General features: G+C 26.8%; 1 protein-coding gene across 5 annotated transcripts in view; it reads left to right on the forward strand.

The window, feature by feature from the left end:
• The first annotated feature begins 953 nt into the window (after positions 1–953).
• Positions 954–23,609, forward strand: part of LOC135927530 (uncharacterized) — a 40,943-nt gene continuing 18,287 nt past the window's right edge. For 3 of the 5 annotated variants that reach the window (XM_065463560.1, XM_065463564.1, XM_065463561.1), the window contains exons 1-12: positions 954–1,111; positions 1,153–1,204; positions 1,248–1,345; positions 1,392–1,522; positions 1,574–1,742; positions 9,304–9,972; positions 14,191–14,405; positions 16,201–16,479; positions 17,056–17,359; positions 17,428–17,700; positions 18,234–18,409; positions 20,785–21,265. In XM_065463560.1, coding sequence (XP_065319632.1) covers positions 1,033–1,111; positions 1,153–1,204; positions 1,248–1,345; positions 1,392–1,522; positions 1,574–1,742; positions 9,304–9,972; positions 14,191–14,405; positions 16,201–16,479; positions 17,056–17,359; positions 17,428–17,700; positions 18,234–18,409; positions 20,785–21,265 — 2,926 coding nt within the window. In that variant the 5' untranslated portion in view covers positions 954–1,032. The remainder of the gene's footprint in view (positions 1,112–1,152; positions 1,205–1,247; positions 1,346–1,391; positions 1,523–1,573; positions 1,743–9,303; positions 9,973–14,190; positions 14,406–16,200; positions 16,480–17,055; positions 17,360–17,427; positions 17,701–18,233; positions 18,410–20,784; positions 21,266–23,609) is intronic. The other 2 variants (XM_065463563.1, XM_065463562.1) reach the window with 2 other exon arrangements.

Consider the following 23,609-nt stretch of genomic DNA (forward strand, 5'->3'; position numbering starts at 1 on the left):
TTGTTTAAAATGTAGAATACCCTCAAAAAATTTAGTAACTATAACCTCAAAAAACACTTAAATGTGATTGTCATTTTTATATTCTAATAGTATTTTTATTTTGTAAGCATATTGCCAACAGTTTTAAAAAGATAGAAAAACATCTTAATAATTTTGGTATATGGGGAGACTACATCCAAAAAGACCAAATCAATTTAAACTAAATTTTTTTATAATATTGCACATGCCAATATTTCTCAGAAACTGGCTGATAAAGTCATTGTCGCAGCTGTTATTGTCATTGGTTGATAACCAATAATTTATCATGATAATTAAGACTATCCCCTAGTACAGATAGTATAGAAATGATTATATTATTATAATGCAACAAAATAAATATAAAAAAAATATTACCATAAATAATATTTTAATTACATTTTTAATCTTTTGAGCTCTGTTGATTTGTTAAATATAGATGAATATGCAAAATATTAGGGCCAAATTCCCTCCAATAGAATTTATGAGAAATTTCCTCCCCCCAATTCCCTAAGTAAAATTTTGACTACAAATTTAAAACACTCTAATGTTATGGGCACATCAGGGTTACTCTATATATTCCTCATATTCATCTGACTGGATGTTAAAGAAAAATTTGGAGTAAAAATTTGAGGAGCTCTCTACACCTTCGTGTGAAAGCCGCACCTTCTTGTACACATAATAGCCCTAAGACCATTATTTAGTCAGTACTGTAGGCTAGATGAAAAGGACGTTGAACCAAGCAAAAGCAAACACAATTATCAATTAATTTACATGGGTCGGAGAGAATGGGCTGGTTTTAATTTTAGATTACAATGTTACGAAATTAAAGCAAGGTCACTGGGTTTGAGATAAACTTATGATAAATAATAGAATTTTTCTATAAAAAAATTTGTGAAATTTAAATATAAAATTTTCGTCTAAAACAGCTCATACATGTTGAAGTGAATTAAAAAACATTTCTTGCATACATAACATGTAATTTTAAATAAATAATTGCGATATAAACCCATTGATATGTCTGATATGTCCACTAAAATAAATTCTGAATTAAATAGTCAAAAACCCCCTAAGTTTTTATGTGGGATAGTAGAAGGTATGTGTATTATTTTTAATATATGATTTATATTATCTTAGGGTTTTATGGTCGGCCCTGGACAATTGAGCAACGTAAAGAATTATTTAAACGGTATTATCATTTATAACTAATTATATAGTTATTTATTTTTAAGTATGAACAAATTACAATTAAACACATATATGTATGCACCTAAAGATGATACAAAACATCGTACTTATTGGCGGGATTTGTATTCAAAGGCAGAAGGAGGTATAATATCTGAATCAGCAATTATTCTATTTATATACTATAATAGAATGTTTGACTAGTCTAATCAAGTGTGCAAAGCAAAATAATATTGATTTTTATTATGCACTTTCTCCTGGATTAAATATAACTTTTTCAAAAACAAAAGATATAGAGGCTATTAAGAAAAAAATGGACCAAGTAAAATCTGTCATTTTGTTTAAATTTTATTTTAAAAAACTAATCAATTAGGTTGCAACATTTGGTTGTACATCATTTGCCCTGTTGTTTGATGATATAGATGCAGAGCTTTCAGTATCAGATAAGCTCAAATTTAAATCATTTGCTGATGCTCAATCAATTGTAACAAATGAAATATATGAACATTTAGGAAAGCCTAATTTTATGTTTTGCCCAACAGGTAAAATTATTTTTATCATTTAATTATATTATCATTGTTTAAGATAACTTTTTCATGTAAATTTTATGCTTTAAATTACTGTTTGATAAATATACCTATTAAATTAAATAGAGATTCATGAATATAATTTTTTTGTTTTAATTTTAATGATTATTATTTGAAAAAATTTTACATTTTAATAATTACATTGATAAGACTGACTATAATTTAATTCCTTAGTTCTTATAGTATTACTTAAATATTTATGTTTTAATTTTAAATTAAGATTTAAAATTTTTAAGAATTATTATAAATACATTTAAAAAGAGTTTAAACAGACATAACATAAAAAAGGTTAATATTATTATGAGTTCTAATTTAAGGCCCTTATATCTGTAAAAAATTGAGGACCCTCATGCATTATAAAGGTTGCAGGGGTGTCTGTTACGCCTCAGAGTTTTAATGTTGCATATCAATACCACAATTATCTCGAATGTAGGTTATAGTGAAAGTTCCACAAATGCATTACCTTGTATATAGTATTGCTAAATTAACCACAAATATAATATAGTGAAAATTTTATACTGAATACATTAGCTATATTACCATAAAAGCATTGCAACAAATGTATTTCTGCAAAAATTATATCAATGCAATCCTGATAACATTATCATAAATGAAATCAGTTGCAATATCGGGAATAAATTTGGTGAAAATTACAATTTTATTTATCGGCCTATAGACAGACATGGTTTATGAGAATTGGTCTAAAGTTGGGCTGAGGTTTCAATTTTTTTATAAGTTGAGGTTGGACTTTTTATTGACTAAAAATATATAAAAAAACATTATAAGCAATAAAATAGAATGTTTTCTTTAAGATTAGGATAAAAGAATTTAATTTTTATATTATTAAATTGTTTAAATACGTGTTCAATTATATTTTTTTTATCAAATTTAGGACAGGACAAACTCAGTCCTAAAATAAAAATTTTAAAAATTTTGCTGGCTTTGGACCTAAATAAATGGAAATATTGGGTTGGGTTTGGGCCAAAATAAATTTAATTTGCATGGGCTAAGAACAAGTCTTTGAACTTCATAATTAAAGATAAAAATCACTATCACACATATCAGATAAAAATGAAATATTTTTTTAATGACAAAGGTGTGACTCGGGCTTTACATTGAGCCAAACAGATAATTTGTTCTTGAAATCATTTTTATTATTCTTGCTTTAGTGATAATATGGATAAACATATGTCAAAGCACAGTTTATATAATTCAAAAATTGTAATTTAGCTATTTTTTGATAATAAATTTTTATAAAGTTCTTTGATCACTTTATTAAAATGAAAAAGCCAAAACTCATATTCCTGTCCCAAGACCTAAACCCATCCACTTGATAATTATTATTACAATCAAAAGATATTTTAATTACCTTTTATTTAACACCTATCTCATTATTTTTTTTACCCCCCCCCCTCATCCATCCACGCCCCAGGCCAAGTCCTACCCATCAAGACCAAGAATGAATACTTTCAGTCAAAAGATATTAAATTTATTATTTGATCATATCAATATTTTTTTTGAAAAACATTCCTGATTTACAAACTTGCCCATTAAGGAGGAGAGAATCATATCCAGTTGAATAAATCTTTTGATTAGCTATTGATTGATATCCTTTAAAAAAAATTAAATCCTTCAAGGGATCCCTTTAAATTCCTTGATGATCCAGGATAGTTCTGATCCCTTAAATTAATACGACATATATACATTGTAATTGAATAAAATAATTTGATTTGCAAAATATATTAATAAAAATGATTGCAAAAGAGAAATAAAAATTATGTGAAATTTGAAAGATAAAAATATAAGGAGAAAAAAATCATAAAAACTCAAAAAATTGATATGTAAGATGAAAAGGGGAAAAAATTGTTAAAATATGACACAAAATGAAGTAGAGAAGTGAAGAAAAATAACAGGGGAAAAAGACAAAAAGAATTTAAATGGAAAGAAAAATAAATTGAGAAAAGATAAGAAAAATAAAGATTAAAAATGACTTAAAGAAATCGCAAAAAGTTAGAAATAAAATAAGAAGGAAAAATAAGCTAAAAATTGACAAGAAAAAAATTTAAATTTATAATTTTTTTTAAAAAAATAACGATTTTCCATTTTTGAATGGGAATTTTCTTTTTTGATTGAACCTTTTCCTTTTTGTTTGTCACTTTTCCCTTTTTGATTGACACTTTTCCTTTTTTGATTTTTTTTTGAATAAGAAACCCTGTATTGTGACTAAGGAATTGAAATGGGCAAAATAATAATTTTCTTAATTGATTCTTGTTAAGTGTTTGCTTGTCTAGTATTTATAAATGTAATCAAGAGAAGATCTGATAATGATAAAATTACCATGAATGATTGCACCAAGTTTGATTCTTGAATTCCCTTGTAAAAAGTGGAATATTTGTTAACTTCAGTTATTTTTTATAACATAAAAATATGGGTTTCATATACCGAGAAATTATCAATCAATACACTACTACCGTATAAATCTTCCAAATTTGAAAGAAAAAACAATGAAATATGGCCATTAATTTCGTTAGAAATATTCAAATTAACATAATATTACATTAATTATATTTATTATTTTGATGATACTATTCTCACAATATGCCTTGTGTTTTATATTATAATTTATAATTAAAAAAATTTCAAAAATGGCGAACGACCAGCTATAGACCAACTGGGAACCCGTCTAACCCAATTTTGAATAAATTAAAATAAATGAGGGTTTTTAGTTTTTTTTTATATCAAATATTAGTATATTATCCATTCGCGATATTATTTTTTTGGTATGTTCTCTCTAATGCATTTGCGGTGGTATTCGCGGTAATGTTTTTGCTCCAAAATATTTTTTGTGTTCGCTGTAATGTTTTCGCGGCGATGCAGTCGCGATAATGAATTTGCTAAAATATTATTTTTGTATTGAACATTTATATAATTAACATTCACGATAATACATCTTGCGGAAAATGTTTCGCGGTATAGATGCGATACGGGTTTAATTTAATTATTCAAAGTTTAGCAATGCATAACTAAATGATAAGAGCTGGTAATTAAAGAAATGTTTTCGTTTGAAATAGCTTTTATTATAATAGTTTAAGATCAAAATTTCTTTTATATAATATATTTTAAAATTTTGTATACTAGTAGTCTGAGACCTTCCTGGGCTGAGTTAAATTTTTTAAAATTTTAACTAAAATATTAAAATTTATATACTAGTAATCTCTAGTCAGTGTGACCATTCTGAGCTGAGTCAAATTTTAAAAATTTAAACTATCAACATTTTATACAAATCATTTGCTTCTCATATTTTCAATTTTCTGTCCTCCTTTGAAACCATTTATCCAAAAATATTTTTTAAAATTTAGTCCAAGTTTAAAAATGGGAAAGTTTTTGAATCCAAGCTTAAAATTTGGCGTTTGCGGGTGTCTGATAGAGTAGTAAATGAAAAATTATATTCGACATGCTTTTATTTTAATTGAAATTCATTCCTAACAAACAATCCCTCACAAATCAGGATAAGTTAGATTTAAGGCACTTAATAAATTTATAAATAAAATTCGCAACCCATTTTCATGAAAATTTGATAGAGAAATCTTATTTTGAAATTGAAATTTTTGTTTTTTCTAACGTGTTGACGAAATTGACATTAGAAGTACCAAGACCGTTATTTGACGGTTTTTTCATTTTATTTTGTTAATAACTTAAGTTTTCCCATATATGTCAAATTTCATGACTTTTATTTATTTCCATTTTCTCGAAATTTTGGACCAATCAGAATAATATTAAAAATTTAATTGATGGTTTAATTACCAATGCTGTCATTTGATGACTAAATGATATTTGCTCAAATATGTTTAAAAATTGTTCGCATTTAGATATCTAGATTTACAACAAAGTCTGGAATTTGGAGATGGTCCATCATAGTTTTCATAATATTATAGATTTAGCTATGATAAATTCTTAAATTATCTATGAAGCAATTGTGAAAGCAAATATTTAGAAGAAAATTCACGCAAACGTTGATTAAAAATTTGACCAAATAATTCGCTATTAAGTTGATGCAAATAAGAATTTAAATAAAAAATACAAGGTAAAAATATCAACAGATATCAACTAGTAGTGATCTAATAAAAATTGAACTGCTAATAAATGTTCTAAGTGTAATCCTATGAGGAATAAGTGATATTGCATGTCGAACTAAAACATATGGAGACTTGATGGATTTTTCGAATTATTTTTTACTCAATATATTTTAATAATAGGAAAGAAAATTTTAAAAATTGTATTTATTATTACAGAAAACTATCAACTGACGCTTTTTCTGGTTTTAGGCAGATTTTGGTGCTTCTAGAATTAAAAGAAATTTTAGGCACAATATTAAAACAAGTTTCATAACATCCATTTATTTTTAAGTTTTTCAATTTATGAAATAAATAGTAAAGTATTCCAACAAACAACCAATAATATAATATCCAATTTTTTCATCTTAAGAACTTAATGCAAATAGATAAAATGTACATTTTTAAGTTGCAATAATGTCCCATTTAAATTTGATTAAAATGTGTTTTCACCAGACTTAGTATTGTTAAACGGCTCGATTTCGCCCATTTTAAAGGTTTCAATTCTGCTAAACTTTTATCGCGAATGTTTATTATAACGAATGGATCTTAAAGCGAAACTTTTATCGCGAGAAGCGAATCTAATAGAGCAAAACCTATGCGAACTATTTTGAGCGAACCCACAACAGCTAAACTTTTATCGCGAAAATAGAGAAGTCATTATCGGGAAACCCAAATTATGAAGACAATATAGCAAAAACAATAGCGCGATAATTTCTAATGGTGTTTATTTTATTTTAAACCATTAATTTTTGAGGTTATTAATTAAAAAATGCTTTTAAAAATAGATTGAAAAATCGATTTAGTGTTTTTAGCCTTAATATTTATATGATTCCAGAGCTTAAAATTAATTTAGAAAATTTATTATATGAATATTTTTTATGCTACTCTTATGCTATGCTTTTCCTCTTAGTCTTATTTTATGGAATTTAAGCTAATATTTATTGCGTGATTAATATTTATTATTTATTAATTTATCAATCAGCTTTGCTACACTAAACAAAAATCGAGTTTCAGCAGCAACAATTTACTTAGCCATCTAGCGATGGGAAGCAAAGTTAGGAGAGTATTTAAGATAAAAATTAAGACAGTATAATATATTAATTAAATGGTAGGTAGTTATAATCTCAGGCCACTGAGCTTAAATCACATGTAGAAGTTTATATTGATGAAATCATCCAAAACAAAAAAATAAACAATTATAAACTGGAATACAAAGGATTTATTTCTACAATGTCCCTAATTCTCTCTTTCGTCAGAAACGATTACAAATTTATTTTATCTAATAGAATATTTAAAAAAATGTAGATTATAGTCTTGAAATTAGTTTATTTATTGAAATACGGTAAGAAATCAAAAAGTAATGGACAAGATTTTTAAATTAATTAGAGTACCAATATAATGTGCATTATGTAAAAAAATGAATACTTGGAAAACATGCAAAAAATATGGTGTTGAGCCATATATGAAACTAGTTTTGTAATATATCATATTGTCGTAATATATAATTTACTGGTTTATATTATTCATAAATAGAAATTTATTTAATATAAAAATAACCTGTAAGACGTTTAAGTTCCTGGAGTTCAGATATTGATTCTTAATCTGGTCATACAGCTACATAATGTGAAGTCTGTGAAGAGTATTATGCACTTAATGAGCATGATATTGTGAAAATAAAAAAGCATTACAAATAAATTATAAGCTTTTCCTTAAAAATTGAAAGAGAAGTTAATTAAAAAGATTTCTAATTAAAATAGGAAAAGTTTCAATCAAAACGTTTCAATTAAAAAGGATTCAATATGTTAAGGAAAAGAATTCATTTTTAAATGGGATGGTTTACTTGAGAAAAGTCGGTATTCTATTTTGTAATTCTACATATTATTTTTTTTCATTAAATGGATTTTTATTTTCAATTCTTTTTTATTCTTGCCTATGTGAGGTAAATTATAACCGCGGAAAGCTAGTATACGAGGTTTAGTTGATTTTTAAAAACGGTTGAATCAAGATTTTAGCAAATAATATTACTGCAGCTCACAATCTTTTTATCACTTGTAAGAAAAATCTCCAAGCTGGGTGATTTATTTTTAACGAAAATCTTGAGTTATCTGCTTTTAAATTTTTAGGTTAATTGAGGGAAACATTTATTGTGAATCTTTTTAGCGAAACATATCGCGAATGTCGTTTATTGCGAAAGAATTTTAGAGCGAAGGTAATATCGAGTAACCAATTTCGCGAAACAACAGCTAAGGCGATATCACAAACTCATTATCGCGAAGCCTAAACCACGAAAACTTTGGAGTAAATACATTTTAGCGAACCTTTTATCGTGACCACGAATGCATTTCTCGAATTTAACGCGAGAGCATTACCTTACATTGTTAACGCGAATTCGCAGCAAATATACAAAATATAGAAATATATTTTACATTTCATTTTTTTTATATCTCGCCTCGAATCCCCGCTAACTCTGAAATAAGGATTACTGGGAAACCATGAATATATTTTTAAAAAAATCATATTTAATACATATTTTATTTATCGATACAAGTTCTTAAATCATGAGCGCGAAATGTTATAAGGGAAGGGTATGTTTTTATTTTAGTTGGCTTAAATGTGACATTTATCTAATGGCGGGAAAGGGGCAATGGATTCAGTTTTTTGCCCCAATAAATCCTCCACCCCCCTCCAATATAAATGATGAAAGTGTAAAAAATGCGCCTTATGCAATTCAAAATAAAATTTAGCAAATAGAAATGCTTAGAATTTTTTCTTACTAATTCTCGTCCAAAAATACTGATAGTTAAAAAATTTTTGATTTTTTAAAAAACGTAGATGATTTTACTAAGTACAATTTTAATTTTCTCATAATTTTTTTTATATTCCGAGTTAAATTTTTTGTTTGAATCATTAAATTTTTTTAAAATAATTAACACGGTGGCATATGCCAAAACGAGTTATATTTGCTTAAATAAGGAAAGTGTTTTTTAATCTCTTATTTCTATAGAAAATTATTTTCCTGGAATAACACCAGTTGAAACCACTGGGTATTATGCTTACCATCTCAGCATAAAATTGTGATCTACAATTATAAATTTAAGATGGGTGATGATATCTGAATAAACTCAATTATTATAGTGCCTCCCCCCTCAGAATTTTAAAAAGTTTATATTTAAAAAATATATAAGCATAAATATGAATTTTAATACCTTGAGGAATTTAGTAAATCAAAACTTTTATAAAGATACCAATTTTTTTTTCACCAAACTAAATGAAATAGAAGGATTATATAACGAAATACCATTATATTCATTTTTGATCCTTCTATCGGGAAAAAAGAATAAGTATATCAAAAAGGATTTATAATATAACCCTTAATATGATGTTTTTTGCTTTACTTTCAGAATACTGCGTGTGCCGCGCCGTCCCTAACGTCACTTCGTCCGATTACCTCAAAACGCTTGGCCTGAACCTCAACCCAGCTATAAGCGTTATGTGGACAGGACCTAGGGTGGTTTCGAAACGAGTCAACAGATCCGGGCTAGAGGAATTAAAATCGGTATTACCTAAAGGGAATAATTTGATTTTGTGGGACAATATACATGCTAATGACTACGATCCGAAACGAATTTTTTTGGGGCCCTTTAAAGGCCGGGACCAAGATATTATTTCTGGTTACGGATTAGAAGAAGATGACATTAATGTCAATGAATATTATAAAGAAGATGATAATATGAAAGTTAATAACACAAACGAAAGTGACAAAATTAGCCGAAATTTACCAACGTTTTCTGGTAATATTGATGATGAAGTTAGCTCAAAGAGTCCAAATAAGGCAGTGATATCAAAAAACGATACGGGAAGTATTAGTAAGGAAATTCTTGAGCCCTATGGCCTAAAAACGTTTGATAAACATGGCTCCTATAGAAGAGGGCCATTAGACGGTGTTCTCTCAAACCCTAATTGCGAGTTCGAGGCCAATTACGTGGCCATCCATACGCTAGCCCAATGGAGCAAAATCAAAATGGACCCGGTGATTCGAGAAAATATTGCTGCGACTGAGAATTGTGAGGGTTATTATATTTTATATTATATTTTTGTTTATTTGTAAAGAAATATCAAGTTTTTAAGAATATTAAAATACAAAGACACAGTAAGGTAGTATAATCTGAATGTAACGTTTCGATTTATAACATTTATCTTTTTAGCGTTTTGATTTCTGGCTCCGAAGAAAGAAATGCCTTCTTTCAACACTTTACCTCATTTTTAATCTAGTGATTTAACAATCCATTATTTGCTAAGCTCCTTTTTTATACTTTAAAATCATACGTTATTACATTTTATTTACCATTGCTCCAGCCATTACCTTTTTATAAATTATTTCATAGACAATAAAACCTATTATATAAGAGTTCAACTGGTTAAAATTCCCAAAACCTTAATGTAACGTTTCGATTTATAACATTTATCTTTTTAGCGTTTTGATTTCTGGTTCCGAAGAAAGAAATGCCTTCTTGGGTTTAACACTTTACCTCATTTTTAATCTAGTGATTTAACAATGCATTATTTGCTAAGCTCCTTTTTTTTATTTTACTTTAAAATCATACGTTATTACATTATTTACCATTGCTTCAGTCATTATCTTCTTATAAATTATTTCATAGACAATAAAACATATTATATAATAGTTCAACTGATTAAAAATCCCAATTTCAATTGATAAAGTCCAATGTTGTTAGATAGAGCGCTATCACAAATCCTATTTAACAAAAAATTAGCGCGCTATTAGATACCTTAAATTTTTTATTAATTAATATTTCAACTTCAAACATGTAAAAAATATTGATATAAAAATGTAGCTAAAAATTTAAAATATATAACCTATTTAGTTTTGTTGCACTTAATAATACATCTCAATATTATCATCCCCAAGTCAAGAGCGACGATCAGAAAGTATAAGTTTTGGCTTTTCAAATAATCGTTAAACTCAGCACTTGAGATCAGTGCAGTATTTGATTATATATACATATTTTATTTTGTAATACTCATTTGTGTGGTTTTAAGATTTAAAAAAGCGTCTAGGAATTTTATATTGTATTATTGTCATTTATTTCATAAAAATCCTTCATAGTAGGCGGTTCTTGATGTATTGGCTATTGTATCTTTGTTTGGTATGCGCTCAATGTTACCATTCGCCTATAGTTGTCATTTGAATCTTGTTCTAAATTAATATAAGGCCAATAAACTTAAAATTAGGGTGAATAATGGCGGAGCACGTTATCATCGTCAACTTATTTTGAATTAAAAGATTATGGATAATCAGCAGTTAATTTTCCTTTTAGAACTAATGCAGCAGATCGTTTTAATGTCTTAGGATCTAGACAATGGCAACCTACTCCTAATTCAACTCTAAAGTAATATCAGAAGATAAATAAAAAAATACATTATTTTATCTTACCATCAAATATGATAGAGGCATCCGATTTTCATTTCTTGAAAATTAGCCAGAATTCTTGCCATCAATGGTACCTGAAGATGTCTTTACCAGATTGAAATGAGAGATTATCCAAGGAAATTGGCTGAACTTTGTCAATCATAAAATTGATTATGACTTTATCAGCCAATTTTTGAGAAACACATACTACTGATGTGCAGGATTGATCAATTTTGTTTGAATTAGATTTGATTTGGATGCTGCCTATTCCATTCCAAAATTATTCACATATTTTAAAATTTCTCTGAACTAAATTTAAAACAGTAATAATTTTAATAAAATTTACGAATATGCTTTTAGATGTTTCTGTAGGTTTGAAACTGCTTGATTTATTGGATATTAACTTCCAGCTTCTTATATAACGAAATTAAAATTTTTTGTTAATTTTTTTATTGAGTTTAAAATATTTTACAAATTTGGGAAAAGGAAATTCCACAATAACATTTTCCAGCGCTTTGTTGTCATCGGCCTAAAAAATCTCTTCCATGTTAATCTTTATTGGCGGCATTTTATATTTTAAATTACTTGATAAATTAGATTTATAATGCAGATTTTTAAATATAAATTATAAAATTAAATAAAAAAGATTTTAATTTTAACATTAATTCTGAAATTTTAAATTAATTTTAATAATTTTTGTAGTGTTCCTTTTATATAAAATCGAGTAACGAAATAGCGCGCTATTAACTACCCTAAAAAAGCCCACGATACGGCTAATGTTAATTTTTTAAAAGAAGCGTCATATAGCTACTGCTTCTGGGAAAAGTAAAGTAGTGCTCAACTTTAACATCTCTGGTTAATTCCCATTCCATCATTTTATTGAATTCCTAAGACCTGACTTGGGCCTCGTCCAGGGTGATAAAAAATCTTAAAAAAAGAAGTTTAAATGATATTGTAATAAACTAAATGCCCACTTTGTAAAGATATAAACCTGTACTGAATGTCTAATCTATGGATCTATATTTTTTTAAATGCCCACTTTATAAAGATATAAACCTGTACTGAATGTGTCATTTATGGATCTATATTTTTTTATTCCTTGATTTCATTTAATCAATATTTGTTTCATATAAACCTATTTTTATTTTTCTGCACTACGCCTTGAGATTGTGGCCGGAGGTATATTATAAATCTACCAGATTATACTTACAAAATATTATCAGACTTTTTTAATCAGATTTTTTTTAAAGGAGGATTTTTACATGACTAAATATTATAGTTGGATACCTGTGATCATTATTAAAAAATACCATTTAATATAATATATTTATGCATTATTTATGATTTAATGTTTGATTTATTTTTATAAATTTATAACATTTTTTCTAGTATGCCAAAATTTTGGTATTAATATGACACTTGAAATTTGACAAAAAATAACAGAAAATTGACAAAGATAGAAACATAATTATACGTATACACTAATTAAGAATAAATATGTATACAAAAAATATATAATATTGAGCTAAAGATTTTCTTATATTGTTACCTTATGTAAAAAGTAACGCATTACTCGTTGCCTTAAAAAGTAACATTTTAATTATTCCTTAAAGAATACTAAATAATATATGTACATTTTATTTTTATTTTTTGCTCATAGATAATGAAAATAAATTTATACAAAAAATATATTATATTTTATTTTTAACAGTAGTGCTCAAAAGTGTGCTGAACACTTTGGACTGGCACAGAGAATTGGTTGGTCGTTTATAATTAATAAATCAGAATTTTAATTTGGTAAATTTATTAAAAATATTTAAAGAATGATTTTTATTTTCCAAAAGAACTTTATATCATATGACCACAAGAATTTTCATTCAGATCTTCATCAATTTTTTTTATCTTTATCAAAAATTACTCTGGTATGTATGTTAGAATGAATGATGTTGATTTATTATTGGTTAAAAATAAAACATATAAGTTATGGATAGAAAGGAAAAAAATTTATGAACTAGATATGTTTTTTGAAAAAATATCTAAAATTTATTAAAAAAATATCTAAATAATTCAATTATTTTTTGTCAAAATTATTATTTATATATTAAAAACGTTAAAATGTTTAAAGAAAAATGTGCGGGAGATATTGAAAAATTGCGGTAGTTTTGCGGGAGTGAGATGTTTACGTGTAAACTAAAATCTTGCAGGAGTCTCCCGCTGATGGAGGGGGGGGGGAATCTGACAACCCTGAGGGCATGTTGCATTGCTCATAAGTATCTTGATGGGACTAATTATTAGAAGCAAGAAACGGTTAAACCCTGTAACAATTTTAAATTATAAGATTTCTTGCACCATAAATTAAATTGCTAAAACCGAGAAAATGAAATTTTTTAGAAAGATTATATTATCGTTTATAAATACAAAATATTATTCATAAAAACTATAAATATATGTTTATCATTTAAAAGAAATAGAAAGAAGACATGGTTAGTTTTTTGGTTTGAAAATTTAAAATGAGATAAAAATCTTAAAATATTCAGAATGGATTGAAATTTTTTCGCTTAAACTATTTCGCAAATATTCAAATATTGTGAGGGATTTGAAAATAAAATTTTAAATATAAAGAAACATAATCATTAAATCAAACTGTAGAAATTAGAACTGATTACCTGTATCTATAAATACTTTAATTTATTAAAATCTTAGAAATCTACGTATCGCAAGTATAAATTTATTGTGCTAAATAAGATATTGTATAATAATATAACTCATTTTTTAAAATATTTTCTACAATATTACGATCCCATTCATTATATAACTTTAGAAAATTGTTCTAAAAAAATTATGTTCTTAAACTTAGCCCTGGCTCAAACTAAATATAGTTACGATCCGAGAATAGCCCTCGAGATAGCCTTGACAAGCTGGTTAGATCACGTAAACTCGCGCGCGCCTTACTTGGTTCAAATCCCTCGTTGTCTCACGACCCAAAGCGGAATATCGGCCACTGGAGGAGGCATCAGTGGGTACGATTCTAGCGCATATCTCAATTATTACGGGACGGCCACTAACAATTTAGTAAGATCATCAAATAAAGAAAAATAAACTTACTCTTTTTTTCCATATTTCTTACTTTTTTTTTGTTATTCCTATTTTTTACGTTATTTTTATAAAGAAATTATCTTGCCAGAGAATTTAAATTCTAGCTTAACTTTTAATATAATAAATACTATTAATAGATATATAAGTACTAAAGTGTAACCATCATCTCTCATTGTAGCTTTATTCTGAATTTTTCCCCGCGACTTTTATACCATTACAACCATACATTATAAGGAAAAATCTTGTTAGCTGGGTAACAATTTTCCAGGCTTGTTAATCGATCCTTTTAAAAAGATCGAATCCTGATCTTTTCAAAAAAAAAGAGGATTGAAATCCAGGATCGACTACTTTTTAAAAAAGGATCACGTTCACGATCCTTTTCTTATTTAAATTTCTGAAGGAAATTTCTGATCGATAAATTAACTAATATAAAAATAAATTAAATATGGTATAAATTTATTGTATTTGAATAATATTATATAAGCATAACAAGAATATATTTATTTATAATTAAAATTAGCCTTTAATAATAAAATTTTTTCCAAGTTATTATTATTTAAACATCCACGTCTTTCATTAAGCACATGTTTAGCTTTACTAAAAAAAGCGTTCCACATCCTTGATAGCAAAGGTGTGTTATATTCAATAAATATATTTTTTTAAAATTAACATAAGTATTAAAAATATTCATTGATTCATCATTTGAATCAAAAAAAATTATAAATGGAACGAGTATTTTGTGAAGAATTTTTCCAAAAAAGGTATCTATTTCATCCATACATTCATTTGAAACATTTGCATGTGGTAGATGTTGATCCTGCATATTTTCTAAATGGGCAATTAATTTTTTTTTTACCAACAGATTTTGTGGCAGCTTAATATAAGGCCTATTTAGCTTAAATTTTTGGTGAATTATTGCTTCCAATATGTTACTGTCATCATACAGTGAAGGAAATTTATATTAAGAAATGATAATTTATAATAAGTGTTCGTTCATATAAGTCTGGTATCTGCAAAACTTAGCCCTTATTAACACATCAATAAATTTTTATTAATTATTGTAAATAATTCTTATGCGTATTGTTATGCTCTTCACAAATAAATAATAAAAACTTTATTTTTAAAAGTGTTAATTACTTCTAAATGCCTTTTGAGGTTCGAACTACTAATCTTTTAATAAGATATTTTGTTCTTACATAAAGAGCATTTTGCACTGATCATTGTTTAATTACTTCCATCCGTTTCACATAAAGTAAAATACTTACGTAAATTATGAAATGGTAAAAAAATCTCTTTCTCACTTGTCACATCAATAGTAGTTGTATCATCTTCTAAATCTATAATTGAGGACATTATTAAAACCTAGAATTTATTTATATTATATATAATATAATTAAATAAATAAAACTTATAGGCTCTAAATCTCGTTCTAGATAAAATTTAGGAAATTGTTGAAATATAAAATATGGTGGAATGGAAGTTGATAAAATATGATGCAGATAGATATTTTTTTTTAAAAATAATATTTTAATTTAATTTTCAAAATTTTTATTTTATTTATTGCTTTATAAGTAAAAAATTAATTTTTAAAAGGATCGGGATCGAATATTTAAAAAAATGATCTCGATCACGATCCTCAATTTAAGTCAGGATTATAAATCCGGGAAAATTAACAAATTTAGGATCGAATCCAGGATCAGTTATTTTTTGATTCGATTCTTTAATAACTCTGCAGTTTTCTAATTATGTTACTTTACGTTCTATTCCATAGACCACCCTACCTGACCCCGTTATCTCTAAGCCTGCTCCCTCCTCTAACAACAGTATCCCTAGTAGTTCGTCCTCCATCGATTCCAGCACTTCCGTGACATCTACAGACGTTTGTTCCATTCCCAAAATTAAAGACAAGATTGTTTTCAAGGATATCGATAATAAGAATGCTAGCGTGAAATTGGAACAGAATGAACTTAATAATTTTGAATTGGAGGGAAACGAGGATAATTCTGATGACCAATCGTGGGGTAGCGGACCTAGGAGGTCTTCTGTAAGGGTAAAATTATCTACAGTTTTTTTTAATTTTTATGTAGCGTCTAGAGAGGAAGAAGGCGAGGCCAAAGCAAATTGTAAAAAAAAACATATTTAAATAATTTATAAAGTGACTTTAAAACCAAAAAATGATTTTTAATTATGAAATTTATTACGTAAAAATCGATAAAATTAAGGATTAACTTTTCACATATTAAAACATGAATTGTAAACAATTTTCAAAGGAACGCATGGCTTGATTAATCCGTTTTAAGCTATTCTTTATTTTAATAAATAGAAGCAAGAATAAGAGATATAGGGGAGTGATAGATTTAATTTGATATTTTCATAACCTTACAAAGTCATATAAAGAACCTCTATAATACAATTTAAAAATATTTTATTCAGTTGGTATAATTTAAAAAAAAGAAGATAAAACACTAAAATATAAAACAACTTATAAAAATATGTTAAAATATATAAATGTATTCCAATTTTTAAAAAAAGATTTAAATATATGTGAGATAATTGAATAATTGGTTACAGAAAGTTTGTTATTTAAATCACCATTTATTTCTATTTTATGAATATACATCTAAAGTATAACAGCTTGTCGGAAGACCACCATAATGGAAAGAAACCCTTAGAGTCGTTCATGGAGAGATTTCTAAAACTAGAACGCTCCTATTACATCCTGCCTTCCCTTCATATGCAGCCAGTCAATAGCTTGGTGGAGAAGCTCAAGGATGAGGATCTAAATATCCTTCTTCCTTCAACAAATGACGATGCCAAAGAATATGAAGAAGATAAAGATGCCAATGCTATAAACCATTTTGAAGTTATCTGTATTAATGTCAACGAATATACAATTGGCATGGAAAAAAATAATGATGGTAAACAAATAGGTACTGTTACAAAAAAAATAGATTTGAGAATTATAAAAAAAAAATTTATTTTAAACTTTTTTTCATAGTTCCTGTTCAAAACGAAAAGTCGCTGGCACCGCCACCAAGTACATCTTTAGAAGGCCATGAAGAAAAAATGGATTGTACAGACATAAAGCCCGGCAGCCCTTCTAAAGCTAATACTTCTATTCAAAGCCAGTCATGTGGCAATACTAATTTTGATCAACCTTATTCTGCTTCTTTCCAACAAAACATGGGAGACTCAGATAAACCATATAGCATTTTAGGCAATGCCACATCTACTTCATCTACAACTCCTAACATTACCTTTCCATATTTGAGTAAATATTATATATTCTGATACTAATCTCATCATACTATTTATTTAACGTTTAATATTTACACCAGAAGACCTGCAGTTGTAAAATTTTTAACCCGCCCCTGATTTAAAAAAAATTATATTCAAGTCCAGCCCATAATTTTTATGGCTCGGATTTTTGATTTTGACCATATTTTGGCTCAACCCAAAATTTTGTTATTTTAAAAAAGTTTGGCTGCATTTTGCAAATTATTTTAAATTGGAAATATGATCAGTAGATGAAAAACGCTCCATGATATGATTTTCTACCTGATTAATTGATATATTTTAAAATTTCTATAAGCATACTATTTTTAGGTCGGTTCTGGGCTGGGACTGCAGGTCTCTGATTTAAACCTAATAACATATTTAAGAATGGAAAACTTTGTGATTGTATGTTATGAAATGATACTTTACAATTGCACATTGAGATTTAACTAATAAAAAATACTATAAAATTAAAATATGTTTTTCTTTTTACTTATCTATTTTATTATAATTTTTACCTGTTATTAGATGATTTAGAACCTCTTAAAGAAACCTGTTATACTCCTACCATCCCTATGTCACTCTCGACTTCATCTTCTAATCGACAAGCCTCCATAATATTGGCAAATCAAACCCCCACAGAAGGACTTGAATGCGACATGGATTTGGAAAGGGAGATCAAAGGCACGCTGGATTATTATAAAGTTTGTTATTATTTATAATTTTAAATCTTTAATAATCTTATTTGTTTTAAGGATTCCTACAGAGAATTTCTCATAAAAAGGACATTAACGGACTGAACTGTAAAACCGAAACGTACCATTATAATTGCCTGAATAATAATTAGGTCTGAACTATCATGCCAAAATTATAAAAAGAGTGAACTGATTTGTTATAAATTTTAAAAATGTTTTTTTGTAATGTAATCTTTTTTGGTGCTAATTATTGTGCCTACTAATATTATATTGGTTACCCCATCCTCAAAAGACTTTTTCTAATTCAAAATAACTCACAATTCACAACTAAATCTAAAATTATTTAATCATTATATAAATGAATTATATTCGTATTGCTACAAAATCCATTTTATACCAAAAGGTAATAAACAATATATTAAGTATCCCCCCAGTTTAATGTGTAAATTAGTGATCTGCATGGCCCGGACTAGTAAAAAATTATAGATTTCCCCAGCCCTAATGTTCATATAAATATATAATTTTTCTAGAGTTCACGACGTTATTTAACATAGTAACTTAGCTACATTTCGCTTTATGCAAAAATAATAATATTTTACGTTGCTTTTTAAAAAAAGTAATGCTATCACGTGGATTTTTAGAAAGTATCGCTATTAATTTACTTTTTGATACAATACTATGGAAAAAAAAGATTGAAATATTTGTTTCCTTTTATTTCGTTAATCTATAAATTTATTATACTTTTACTTCATTTAGTGGCCTTTTTCAAGTTTACATTTGCAGGTCATTTTCCCTTCTAATCCTCTTTCTTTTTTGCAGTCCTGGATATTGCCACTAGAGATCTGCTTAGGTCTCCTAATTCTATTTTTAATAATCGGGTTTGGGACGGGCCTAATTTTAAAAAAATCGGGCTGGTCGGGTCGGACTAGGGAATTTTTTTATTATGTCTAAATTTATCAATTTTTTATGTAAAATAAAAATATTTGATTTTATTTATTGAAACTAAACAACATATAACATATGTCTTTTATTTTGAGTAATTATAAAGATTAATTTCTATATTTAAATAAATTCAAGTCTGTTCGGTAAATTATTTTAAAAAAAATTTGGGGTTCGAGGCGGGGCAGCAAAACTTTTTTATAAAAATTCGGGTTCGGGCCGGGCTTGAAAAATTAGGCCCGAGGCAGATCACTAATTGCCACTGCGAACCTAGCATTATCATGTAATTATCTTAAACTTTCACCTAGCTTGCCTGGTAGCCATCTCGATCTAGTTCTCTCCACTTCCAATCAACATCTATTCATTCAATCGTCTTTTGCTTTCTGTTCAAAATGTTAAAACCATTTCACCCTATTTCTTCTCACGACATCACTTATTTTTATCCCAATCCTTTCCCTTAGTCTTGCTTGTTTTTCTCTCTCAGGGATATCCCACATATCTAACCATTCTCATCTTCTCGCTGCTTTACATCATACAACTCCTCACACATATTGTATAAAACCTTCCAAGCTAGCCCCTTCAATTTCAATAATTATTAGAAACATTATTTATTCTATATCAAAAACGAAATTTAACTCATTAGCAGTTACTATAATAACTGTTATGTATTTAATTGTTTATTTTATTGTTTTTGTATTTTTGTAAAATGTTTATTTTTATTATTTTGGCATTATCTTATGAATTTGCATGCACAAAATTAATGGGATTTCATGATAAATACAATAAAAGAAATATATTATTTGTCTAAATTATTACTAATATATGTTAACGGTAATACTAAAATATCTGTCGAAAATACTACAAATATGAACTAAATAAACTTTAATAACCAAGTCAATAATTGATAATTATGAGTAAGATATCAAATATCCTATGGCCTGTAGAAAATTTAAGCTCCAATTTCTTGAAAAAATTTCTATTCGTTTACTAATTTTCTAAAAATTTCTTCAATAATTATCGCGGCTGATTAATTGTTTAAAAATAATATCGTGAAAATGTTTAAAAAATAATATAGAAGGCGCTATATATGAACGTTTTAATGCAATAAAAAGTTCTTTTTATCTTTTAAAATCATTTTAAGACATTGTTATTGATTTGTCTAAAAAATATCTTTCTTGTAAAATATTAAACAATAATCTAACCATAACGATTAAAATATAATAAAATGTATAATAATGAGTAACTTAAAAAATAACGCAATCCTTAAATACATTATTTTTTTTTTAAATAGCAACGAAAAATACTAAATTTTTAAGATAAATGTAAAAGTATCAATATGATCAATTTCATTATTTTTTTGACCATAGTTTTTTTAAAAATTATTGTAGGTTTAGGCTAGGGTAAGTAAGCTTTATATAAATTATATTACGCTATATTACATAAAGGCTCAAACCTTGTCAGATGCCGTAGACCAAATGGCTAGTTATAGCTCTTCCAATCACGCGACACCCACTTTACACGCTCATAACTCATCCCTTACCAGCTCAAATTTATCCGATCCCACTATCGATTCCAATGATAACCCACGTAAAGTACAAAACAGTTTTGATGTCACAAAATCAGAGTTTGAGGAGCCCCACAAATCCAAAACGAATACAAATAATTTCTCCGCCAGCAATCTAGTCTACAAAATTCATTACGAGACTTTTGAACCAATGCAAATCGACATGTTGGCTGCTGAAAGCCAAAATCGTGATACTGGCCAATTTCGGATACCAATGGAAAACATAGCCAATAGCAATGAAGAGTGTATTCATGAAGAAGTGAGTATGGACCACCAAGCACATCATTTGATAGAGGAAGAGGAGAGAGAGGAAAAGAACGAGATGGAATCAAGCCACCGTGATGATATGAAAATGGATAAAGGTTAACTAGTGAATAGGAATTGTCTCCCCGATTTGGTCTTTCTATTTTTTGGCATTGGCAATCGTGTCTAGGACATTATTTTTAGGATGAGACTTAAGGCCGGATACTGTCCTATAAAAATTTTAAAAACTATTGCTTTTTAAAGCCGATTTTATGACAGGACGTATGCTAAGGCACATTTTTTCTTCAAATAATAAATGATATCAATGGGCAATTCCATGAGACCAAAATAACGTAATTGTCGGACAACCATTTTTTAAAATGGATGAAACTTGGCATGAAGTTTAAATAGATTGTATATTTTAAACAAATCAAAATTTTAATACCTTAGCTCAAATATATCTCTATGAGCCTTCAAAGTTCGATGAGAACTAGGGGTGTACCGATACCACTTTTGGAGGCCGATCCGATATTCCAGATATATATCGGCCGATTACCGATCCGATATCATATCTAATTTTTTATTCTCTAAAGATACCAATGGTTTTAATTTTTAATATACTTTTTATTAGTATAACATCTATAATTTAACTATACCATAACTTATGTCATTTAAATATATTATGATGATCAGTTATAGTTTATATTCAATTCAATTGCAATTCTAAAAGTATATAAAGTATTTTTATCTATATAATAATTAATAACATTAATCTATATATATTTATAAGTAATAAACAAATATATTATCAAATTTGAAATAAATATTTAAAATAATATTTAACATTAACGAAGATTTCTTTATAGAAACAAAATTTCCAATTTATCAGAGACCTGCGGCGATGGTAACTGTCAACAGCTTCACTAAAAACAGATTCTGAAGAGATTATCGCACACTTTTATAAACAGAATGCGCAAAAAAATAACACAGAATGTTTATTAATTAATTATTATTAAAAAAATATACATAGAAATGGATTTCGATTTATTTATAAAAATAAATGATTTTAGATATTACTTTTATAATATTGGCCGATAACCGATATTCCAAAATGGGTAAAATATCGGCCCGATCCGATAAAAAATATCGTTACATCCCTAACTTTTCCTCTTTTCACGAATCTTAAAATACTCAAAATATTTTTGGCCTAAGTAACAAATTTTATATCATTTTGTAGCTCTTAAAATTCCTTAAGAAAATGCAAAAATTATTTTAAAAATATCTTCAGTATTTATAATTTTGAAAAGTGCTTCATTTAAAATGATGAAACTCATGGAATATGTTTATTACCAATATATTTATATATTTAAGTAAAAAATATTAATGGAGAAAATAAATTTCATTTAGTTTTTATAAGTTTATTAATAAAAAAACACTTATAGAGGGCGTCATTTTTATAGTTAATTTATAATATATTTTATATAAAGATATACATTTTATATTGTAAATATAAATTCATATTTCTATAAAGTTATTATATACACTAGAAATATTAAAAATACATATTTTTATGCCCCAATAAAATGAATATATATTTATAATTATCTTTATAGATAGCATCATCTATAATTGCTTTTTTTCTCTAAAATTATAACTAAATAAAATTTTACTTTCTTATTTTCTACTTAAATATTTAAATATACAGGTAATAAACTTATTTGATGAGTTTTATCGTTTCAGACGTTCTTTATAATTGATTTTTCTTTTCAAAAAATTATAGAAAATCTAAATTATTTTCTCCATTAATATTTTAACTTAAATACATAAATAAATAAAAAATCATGAATTTCAATATTTTAAATAAGGCACTTAAAAAATTTTTATGTTTTGTTTTATCGGAAATACGACATTGAAGACATTTTTAAAACAATTTATGCAATTTTAAGGGCTACTAATTGATATAGACCAAAAATATTTTTAGTATTTTAAGATTCGATTAAAAGAGATAAGGCTCTCATCTAACTTTGAAGGCCAATAACACTGATATATTTGAGCTAGGGCATTTAAATTTGATTTGTATAAAGTATACAATCTATTTAAACTTTATGCCAAGTTTCATTCATTTTAAAAATGGTCGATTTGTCAGGGAATTACCCTAATACTAACAATTCTAATTTTATTTAAATGTATAATAAAAATATAATATTATGTAATATAAAAATAAATCGTTAGTTCTCAATCAATTATGATCATCTGTAAATTTCTAGCATCATCAATCATTGTACCATTTTTGGAGATATTCTGTTTCCTTTTTGCTTTTCAGGTCTCCTACTTTTAATAAAACTTTTCACTTGACACAGATTCGTCTTTTATAAGTAAATAACCTCTAGCCATAAGAGGAAAGTGGCATTCATAGAATTTTCACTTAAGTAAGAATATCAATTGTATATAAATTATTGGACA

This window comes from Gordionus sp. m RMFG-2023, chromosome 3 (genome assembly GCF_954871325.1).
Source record: "Gordionus sp. m RMFG-2023 chromosome 3, tfGorSpeb1-WG-v2, whole genome shotgun sequence".
Classification (NCBI taxonomy): Eukaryota; Metazoa; Nematomorpha; class Gordioida; order Chordodea; family Parachordodidae; genus Gordionus; species Gordionus sp. m RMFG-2023.